At 57.2% G+C, this 9,630-nt stretch overlaps 1 protein-coding gene across 1 annotated transcript; it reads left to right on the top strand.

The window, feature by feature from the left end:
* Positions 1–3,095: 3,095 nt before the first annotated feature.
* Positions 3,096–6,360, top strand: Slc25a1 (solute carrier family 25 member 1). The gene is made up of 9 exons (XM_059277161.1): positions 3,096–3,275; positions 3,604–3,711; positions 3,791–3,890; positions 3,965–4,103; positions 4,722–4,806; positions 4,927–5,031; positions 5,199–5,314; positions 5,401–5,474; positions 5,643–6,360. Exons 1-9 carry the CDS (start codon positions 3,173–3,175, stop codon positions 5,755–5,757), a joined length of 945 nt encoding a protein of 314 aa, XP_059133144.1. The 5' UTR covers positions 3,096–3,172; the 3' UTR covers positions 5,758–6,360.
* The last annotated feature ends 3,270 nt before the right edge of the window (positions 6,361–9,630 follow it).

Here is a 9,630-nt window from a genome sequence, read left to right as displayed (position 1 = left end):
TAGTGGGCCACTTTAAGACTTGCCTTTAGGAGTGACCTCTTCCCTTCAGGCTCAAGAAGCCTTCTGCCCAGTACTGCCCTGCTTTGCATCACTGAGAGGCTGGGGTAGGCCTGGACATGAACTACTTGCATCAGTTCTGCTCGGCCCCCTTAGGAGCTACACCAACACGTACCTCCCGTGTGTGACAAGCAGGCTGGCTGACAGCCCTGGGCTTTATCAATGGCAGTGGGTGCCAGCTGGCACACAGCTATCCAGTGAAACCTTCAGCACTGGGCTGGGCTCTGTGCAGCCAGGCTGTATTCCTGCGAAACAGCCTATGGATCCTGGGGCACTCGGGTTAGTGACCCCATAGGAGTGATGCCCTTCCGCCAAGTACTTAGCAGGAATGTTACCACATGGATGAATGCGTCAACAGTTTAGAAGGGGTGGCTTTACTTACCTCACCGAAGTGGCAAGACAACAGTGTATGATTTTAAAGTTCTTCCTGGGTATCAGACTCCAGGACCTGTGTCACCTGACCCAAACTTGTTGTTTCTAAAGCTATGGAAAATCCACCTCTCAGGAGCACTTGCTAACTAACCCACTGCTGAACGCCAAGACTACTTCAAGCCATGTATGTTGCAAGGCCACACCCCCAGGCTTTGTACTGTGATTCCAGGCCACACCCCCAGGCTTTGTACTGTGGTGATTCCAAGGCAAGGAAGCTGTCCTGGTTGGTGTGGACTAGAAAATAAACAGGTCTATGGGACTAATGCTGCCAGCCTCAGCCTGCAAAGGCATTCATGGCTGGCAGCTGCCTACAGCACCCCCAGAAGCTTCGTGCCCTCAGCAAGAGCCCCCATAGAGGTCAATGAAGGGCCATCATCCTGTTACAGCAAAGTGTCCCATCCACACAGCATGCCCTGGCCACATGGCATGAGCTGCCAGGAGACACAGACTGTTTAAGTTTACAAGGGTCCTTAATTACCCACGATCACAGACAGCAGCTCCCTGTAGGAGCTGTCCTCCAATGGAGACCTGCTTCTCATTTCCCTAAAGTGTGTTAACCTATGGGTAGTCACATGCAGAGGCCAATTTAGTGTGGTCTGCATCTCTCTCGGCAGTGAAACCCATGGGTAAAGCATGAGAGAACTCGGAGCCCATCCAGACCGCAGAGATGCCAATATGCATGTCCTCAGCTTTAATTTTCCTGGAGGCTCCTGTCTTCAAGCCCTCCCTCTGTGGTTACCTAGAGCTCCAGACCATATGCTCTCATCCGCTGCAGACAGACACACTCGGTGCCTGCAAGGGAGCACGCGGAGAGCACATGAGAACTGCAATCTTGCTCTTATGCATGCTAGTGTTTGGCAGGTGCCACCCTGGAGTAGAGAGGGACAAAGGTAATTCATGCTGCCCTGCCCTGGCTGGGCTTCAGATGGGTGGGTAGAGGTGGGAAGGACCCAGAGTGACCAGGTGTGGCATTCAGTGTGTCCAGAAACACTGGCTCAGCCAGCATTCTCCTTACCTCTGTGCCCAGCGGTGGGCTGCTGCGGTGACCCACGAGGCTCTGGGAGAGCTCTTTCTGATGTGTGCTAGGAAGGGCTGTGCACTGAGAGGCCCCCTGGGATTGCATGGAACAGACTGCCGAAGCTGTTGGATCCTGAATATACTGTAGTGCTAACACCGGTGGGGGAGGGGTGTACTGTAGTGCTAACATGGCTGGCATACCGACCTTCACCAGCTATTGCCCACCTGAGCTAAGTGTCCCGTTTGGGATCCAGCTTAACCTCCAACCTAGCCAGCCTCCCACCGCCCCCCCACAGCAATCCCCATACTCCTTGCTGGTCCTGAGCCTCAGGCTCTGTTGAATGGAACCGATACTGTCCCTTCAGCCCCTTGACTACTCAAGGGCATCCAGGACAAGACTCTATTCCAAAAAAGAGGCAGCAGGATCTGTGCTGCCTATGAGCTCCTCCCTTTGGAGACCAAAACCCAGGCTGGCAGTGGGCTCTGCTCTGGATTCTCCTGTGGTAGTCTACTGCTCCTGCCTGCACGGAGCCTCCTCTGAGTTGCATGTGTACTGGGTACTGTGTCCACACCCCACCCTCGACCCAGTTATTAACCTTTTCAGGAAACATGGCACTCCAGAACCGCAAAGGACCCTAACTGGGAGGTACAATATCTGGGCAGTTTTTTTGCTGAAGCCCAGTGATAGCTTCTGAGCCAATCCAGAGCCTGGGGAGGCCACTGGCCACCCAAAGTGACTGCTGCCATGAGACAACAGGGAAGTGGCCTTGGCATGCAAAGGTTCTAGTCTGCAAAGATTCCTGGGAGTTTCACCCCAAGCTGTCTGGGGCTGCCCCCTCCAGGCGGCTTTGAGGATATGTACGGCAACAAAAGACCTCACAAGACTTTCAGCCTCCTGCCGACCATGAATATTAAAACATGTTTATCAGAGCAAAGCAGCTCTGCTTGGTGATTGTGTGGGTAGGAGGAACAAAGGCCAACTTAATAGGCCCTTCAGCCATTAAAGATTTGCCAGAACCTGAGAGGAACGGGAACCTGCATTTGCCCGGAGAAGCTGCCTAGGAGAATTCTGTTTCCGGACGGATCCCGGAGGGGCGGAGTAATCATCGCCCGGCCCCGTAGGGTGCACGAAGGCCAAGCTCTGTGACTACAATGTGTCCAGAAGGCTGGCCTCACGCGACAGGGGAGGATGTGTCCCTACCGCCTCCGGGATCTTGGGGGATCCTGTCACTCGAGGCCCACCTGAACCCCAAGGCGCGCTCCAGGCGCACGTGTCTCCACTCTAGGAGTCACAGACTCTGCACCTTGACCCACCGCTACCCGCCTTGGCGCAGCACGGCTGTCCGGGGACCACGCCCCCAGACCCCAGGTTCTCCGTTTTCCCGCGACCCAGCACCGGCCATTGGCTGCTCTCTGCTCTCCGCCCCGACGCGAGCCTCCGCGCACCCCGCCCCAGCCTCAGTTTCCCGGCTGGCACGGGGCGGGACGTGGGCGGGGCTCAGCTCAGGCCACGCGGGGCGGAGCCCGGGAGCTGACGTGACCGTCCCGCCTCCAGAACCAGAACCGGTCGCCGTCTCAGCAGCCTCCGGCGCCGCCGCCTCCCGAGTGCCCCGCAGCGGAGGCTCGGACCCGAAGTCGACGCCGGGCGCCCTTCCTCCTCCCCGCCATGGCTGCGCCCCGCGCGCCTCGCGCGCCCCGCGCTCTGACGGCCGCCGCGCCCGGGTCCGGGAAGGCCAAGCTGACGCACCCCGGGAAGGCAATCCTGGCAGGTGGGCCCCTCGGAGCCCCAACTCCGAGCCGCTTGTCCGACCGCGCTTCCGGGTGGGCCGGGGACGCCCAGGCCCCGCCCAACTTCCGGAGGGGCGGAGGTGCCGGGGGCGCGACCCGGGCCCCTAGCCCACGCGCCAGCTCTCCCCGGGAGTCTCTCGGGCATTCCAGGTGGAGACCGCCGGGTGGGGGCGTGGGCGCCGTCCCGCAGCGGGCCGCGACGCGGGCAAAGTCCGGGCGGGGGAGGGGCCGCGCGGAGGCGGCGGCGGCGGCGGCGGCTGGGTCCACCCGGCCAGGGTGTCCCTAGCCCCGAGCGTTCGGTCCCTGCAGGCGGCCTGGCGGGGGGCATAGAAATCTGCATCACCTTCCCGACCGAGTACGTGAAGACGCAGCTGCAGCTAGATGAACGCGCGAACCCACCGCGCTACCGGGGCATCGGTGAGGAGGGGCGGCCGCGGGGTGGCGTGGGGGGCATCCCGGGGCGGAGGAGCCAGGGTCCTGACCGCGCCTCCCGTAGGGGACTGCGTGCGGCAGACTGTCCGCAGCCATGGCGTCCTGGGCCTGTACCGCGGCCTCAGCTCCCTGCTCTACGGCTCCATCCCCAAGGCGGCTGTCAGGTGAGACTCGGCTCTGCCTGAGCGACCCCAGAGGGAGTGGTCTCAGCGGCCCTCTCACATGCTTTCTTCTTTAGGTTCGGGACGTTCGAGTTCCTCAGCAACCACATGCGGGATGCCCAGGGTCGGCTCGACAGCACGAGAGGGCTGTTGTGTGGTCTGGGCGCAGGCGTGATGGAGGCAGTGATGGTCGTGTGCCCCATGGAGACCATCAAGGTGAGGAATTGAGGCTGTCGGGGTAGCCAGGGTGTCTGTGAGGCTCGTGGAGAATCCCAGGCTTTAAGGGCCATGTGCCCCATGGAAACTGTCACAGTGGGAAGGGTCCCCACACATGCACACATTCGTAGTGAGCGTCTCAGGAGTGGCAGAAAGGGGCTCCTGCGGAGGCTGCCCATCCACAACAAAAACATGAACAGTCTTGTTTTGTTGATTTGTCAAGATAGGGTTTCTCTGTGTAACAGCTCTGGCTGTCCTTGGAACTCACTTTGTAGACCAGGCTGGCCTTGAACTCACAGAGATCTGTCTGCTGAGTGCTGGGATTAAAGGCGTGTGCCGCCGGGCCCGGCTGAGCAAAGTCTTTAAAGCTACCTTTACAGATAGAAAACCTAACATAACTCACTATCCCAAGTTTACAGAATAGCAAACGTGATGCTGGAGGCCCTTCAACCTGGGGAGCCCTCTGAGGTCTTGAGGCCTGTGTGTAGCCGGACACCAGAACGGCCTTTGGGGGCAGTTCATGCAGAAGAGCTGGGGGTCCCCAGCCTTGATCTGCCCTTAGTGGGCCCTGGGACTGCTGGCGGCCAGGAATCAGGGCCTCTGCTTCCTCCATTTCAGGTGAAGTTCATCCATGACCAGACGTCCCCTAACCCCAAGTACCGAGGATTTTTCCACGGAGTTAGGGAGATTGTTCGGGAACAAGGTAAGCCCCAGAGAATCGAGACCTCATCCAAGGGGAAGAGCCTCTGCTTGAGTGGGTCCCCCTTGCCCACAGGTGGGACCTGGAAGGCCCCAGCTTGACCCCATGTCTGCCTGCCCCCAGGGATAAAGGGGACATACCAAGGCCTCACAGCTACTGTACTGAAGCAGGGCTCAAACCAAGCTATCCGATTCTTCGTTATGACTTCGCTACGCAACTGGTACCGAGGTACACCTGTGGCCCAGAGACCCATTCCAAACCCTGAAGGCTAGCTTGTTCTTTTGGACTGGAAGGTGGGGAGTGCTTTCGTGGGCCCCGCCCCAGGTTCTTCCTAGCCTTCAAAGCTCCCTTCTGACTTACCCCGGTATTCTGACTGCAACTGTACTCACATCCAGGAGACAACCCCAACAAACCTATGAACCCATTGATCACGGGGGTCTTTGGAGCCATTGCCGGTGCGGCCAGTGTCTTTGGGAACACGCCTCTGGATGTGATCAAGACCAGGATGCAGGTAGGGGTGGGGGGCTGAGAAGGTGGGGACAGGAGCCCCAGACAGGGGCTAGTGGCTAAGCACTGTGGCCCTCTGGTGTCCTGCAGGGCCTGGAGGCACACAAATACCGGAACACATTGGACTGTGGCTTGCAGATCCTGAAGAATGAGGGGCCCAAGGCGTGAGTAGGATAAGGCAGGCCCTGTCTGGCCTTCTGTTCTCTTGCCCTAGGCTGTCGTTCTTCTGTCCTCCCAGGGTCTGGAGAACGCCCTTTCCAGGGCGCTGTTTGCTTTTCCTCCCCTGCCCGCTCCTCCCTCTGTTGCTCACCTCAGACCCTCTGCTCTCCCAGATTCTACAAGGGCACTGTTCCCCGACTGGGCCGGGTCTGCCTGGATGTGGCCATCGTGTTCATCATCTACGATGAGGTGGTGAAGCTGCTCAATAAAGTTTGGAAGACAGACTAACCCGAGAGGGTGCGGTGGCGGGGTGTCCAGCTCCTCCAGACCAGACCCGCCACCCATTCCTAGGATTCCAGTGCAGTAGTGCCAAAAGGCCCCTTCCCTTGTCCCTAAGTTCTGTGGCCTAGTCTGTTCATGGTGACTACCATGTGTTTCATAGTTGTGTCTCCCATGTGGTCTCTGTGTGACACTATACTATTGTGTCTGTGTCCAGCCTGACCATGGCTGGGTATCTTTGGCCTGTGAATATGTGCTCACTTTTCCATGTGCTTGCTTGTGAGCCATGTGCCTGTTTCATGTTCTATGTCATGTGACTCTGTGCCCCACTTCCTGGGGCGCCTGTGTGCCCTGGTCCATGGCCTTGGAGCCATGGTCAGGTCACAGTCCGGTGCCTTCCACCCCCCGACGGCAGGGGCGCCCTGCCCTGGCCTACCACAGCTGCCTCCGGGCCTCGGCCTGGCTTCACCGCATTCCAGGGGCTACATGCCCCCCTGCTTCTCCCGCCACTGGCCTTAAATGGCCCTCGGGCCCTCCCTCAGCCCGGGACAGGGTGGCACCTGCCACTCTCAGGACCACCCTGCCAAGGAGAATAAACCGGATCCTGTCGCAGTCTCCTGTCCATCCCTTTGTAGCTGGGGGGCATTGGTGACTGAGCCTCCTCGGGCCAGCCTACCCTCCACCTGAAGACACTGCAGTGGAAAGAGGAACAGGGACGCTCACCAACCCTAGTGACAGTACTCGGAACCAAAAGGAATTTGTGCTACTTCCTTACAGGGCAAGTGAGGTCCCTGCTGTCAGCTGAAGGTTGTGTCCACAAGGTCCTCAGTGGACTGGTGGGCAGGGTAGAGGGCTGGCATGAGATAATGCTCCTGGGGTGCCTCTGTCCGTCACTAAGAGTTGGTTCTAGGACTTCCTGGCCTGTTAACCTGTGACATGGCCAACCCAGCCTCTCTATCAGAACTGATTTTGCAGGGAGCAGATACTAGGAAGTGATACTAGGCTGAGGCATGGAGACACTTGACCCTGTGTCCTTTAAGATTATAAGCAGCAGGAATGATAGGGAGGGCTTCTCCCAGGGTAAGAGGTAGCTCTTCAAGCAGGACAGGGAACATCTTGGTGTCTCAATCCCTGCCCCTGAACATCAAGTAGGTATTCCCTAGCTGGAGGCTCCCTGCCTTACAACCCAGGCACAGATGAAAGCCAGTTCGAGGCCAGAGGCCATACAGCTGAGCCTAAGGTCACTGTGGCCCTGACTGCTCTGCCAGAACTGTGGACCAAGAGGAGGAACTCAATGGGCAGGACATGGCCAACAGGTACTCCCAGCTATGCTATGACAGAGAGCTTCCTGCCTGGAAGCTGGGGGTGGGAGATTGAGGCTACAAGCCTTTGTCCAGCCCCGGAAAAAAAACCTATTTTGACAGAAGGAGCTTCCTGTAGGCCTGGGCCTTTGAGGAAGACTGGCAGCCGGGAAGCCTAGGCGGAGCATGTGGTAGGGAAAAAGTGCAGAGCAGATGGGGGCCACATGTAGGTAGGTGTGGTGTGGAAGCCTTGGGCAGACTGATCTCAGCGGTCAGATAATCCCAGTCCTCTTCAGCAGAGAAAGCCCCGCCCCCAGCCCCAGCAGCAAAGCCTGTTCCCTCTGCCTCCACCAGGGGCTGCCCCTGCTGCTTACACCAGAGCTAGGACCGAGACCCAGGCCGCTCTCTTGAACTCCACCTTGGCTGCCGTAGTAAAGCAGTACTGGCTTCCTTGGGGTCTGTTCCCTTCCTGGAGTCAGGCTCTGCTACTCCCTCCCTTTCTGCATAACCTTGGGCAAGTCACCTAACCTCAAGCACCTAATCTGGGAAATGGAGTTAAGAGAATGCACACCATTAGGCTGCATGTCTGAAATACGATCCCTGTAGGGAGGGAACTTGGGACCTGGCAACCTCACAGGTGGCTGACAGTCTCCCCAGGTGCTTCTGAGATAGGTAAAGCCCAGCTGCTGCCCGAGAGGCGTACCTTTGACCACTTATCAGAGTGACACCACTTACTGTACTTACATAGGGGCCCATGCCCGTGCCCTTTGAAGGAAGGGGCCATGACTATACTGGGCTTCAGGCAGGTTACATGATGGCCCTTGACTGTCCCAGGATCCCCTGTGCCTCAGCCAGTCAGAGATGGTGAGCAGACTAGGTCTCATTTCTCCAAGGATTGAATACAGGTGTCGTGGTGGACCCACACCATAGGCTCTGTTGGATGGAAGCCTTGTCATAGTGGTTGAGCCTGGAGGGGAGGAAGGAGTGTCTAGGAACCCATTAGAAACCTCTAAGAAGTTGGGAAGCTAACCATTTGGGAGAGGAAGGTAGGGGTCTGCAGGAGCCAAGTGCATTCAACCAGGAAGGCTGCAGAGACCGATGGCAGAAACACAGATGAGGCCTCTAGCCTGGAACTGCCAATCCAGGTAGCAGTGGAGAGAGATACGTAGGTCTTTGATCAAGACATTATGCAAGAACAAACCCAGCTTCCAGACTGGGCCTCTGCCTCTTCTGAAAACCCCAGGGGCATGGCCTATGTTGGGAAGACTCCCTGGAGGTGACAGAGTCTACACAGCAGAGGCACACGATCCTCAGAACTGTGCCAGGGCAGGTCGTCACCAACCCCACAGATGAACAGAGGACCTCATGCACATGTCCTCTGCTCTATTCTAAACTCTGAAGCTCCTCTTATAGCTGTGTAGGTATCCCTGGAATTTCCTGTGTCCCTGTGCAGGTGATGAATGGCATCAGAGTTTAGTATCCAAAAAAGCCACACGGGGAGGGGGAGGGAGTTCCTGCTTCATTCTTAAAACTAAGGATGGAACTCAGAGGCCTAAAGAGGTTAAGCCTGCATACAGTCTACTAGAGCCATGCCCCCAGTCCAGAGACTGTCTCATTTTAAGCATGTTGTATCCCTTCCAGCACTCAGAAAACAGTCTCAGTTTGAAGGTTTCAGTATTTTTCTTGATGGCTTTTTAATCCCCTGTTCCACAGATTCCTGGACTTATAAATTCATAGGTATAAGGCACAGTTAGAGGCTGAGGAATTCCTAGCTTCCTCAAGATCTGGGACCACCAGGTCCTGGACACATCTAGGACAAGGGAAGGAGATTCGGGCACAGAGGGTTAGCCTAAAAGGATGATGGAGAAAGCATTGGAGAACATGGCCCTGAAAACTTCCCTCCTCACACTCTCCTGGCAAACACCTGAGAACATTCTCCTGATCTGGCAAGCCCTGAGTCCCCACTGTGGCCTTTAACATAGCTGTCATATTTGTCTTCTCAGTGGAGGCCAGTCATACCTATCCATCACACACTTTATCCTCCACTGGTAACGCTTAGCCTGGAAGCTCCTACCTAAATACCCTATTCTCCAAAGGCATTGCCTTAGTGACCCCAGGAGGCAACCCACCTCACTCCTTTGGTCCCCAGTTCTGCTGAAATGCCTACCTCATTAGCCTCAATGCCAGAGCAGCGCAGCCTCCTAGCGCTCCGGGGCGGTTTTCAGGTACTGACTAAAAAGGAGTAAGTAGCTCAGGCTCTCTAGCTAGCCTGCACAAAGGTCCACACAAACCTACACAAGCCGGCCGCGAGCCAGGCCCTCTCCACCACGGCACACGCTCTCCTGGGGCTCAAATGGGAAAAATGCAAAACGCCTGTGCCATGATCCAAAAGCTGATCTGGAGGGACAGAGCAGAACACAAGAGAGACGTTGTGTCCGCCTCGACATGCGGCCATGGAGGGCTCAGAAGAGAATGTGCTCGAGCGAGGCTTCCCGGAGTTAACTTCTGGAGGAAGAGCTAGCTCTCCAAAGCCTCGGGAACAAGGGAGTAAGAGCGGTACAGCCTCAGAGACAGACACCCT

Source organism: Peromyscus eremicus, chromosome 12 (genome assembly GCF_949786415.1).
Source record: "Peromyscus eremicus chromosome 12, PerEre_H2_v1, whole genome shotgun sequence".
Taxonomy (NCBI): Eukaryota; Metazoa; Chordata; class Mammalia; order Rodentia; family Cricetidae; genus Peromyscus; species Peromyscus eremicus.
The sequence above is the reverse complement of the archived record's forward strand: the minus strand, read 5'-3'. Positions and strand labels throughout refer to the sequence as shown.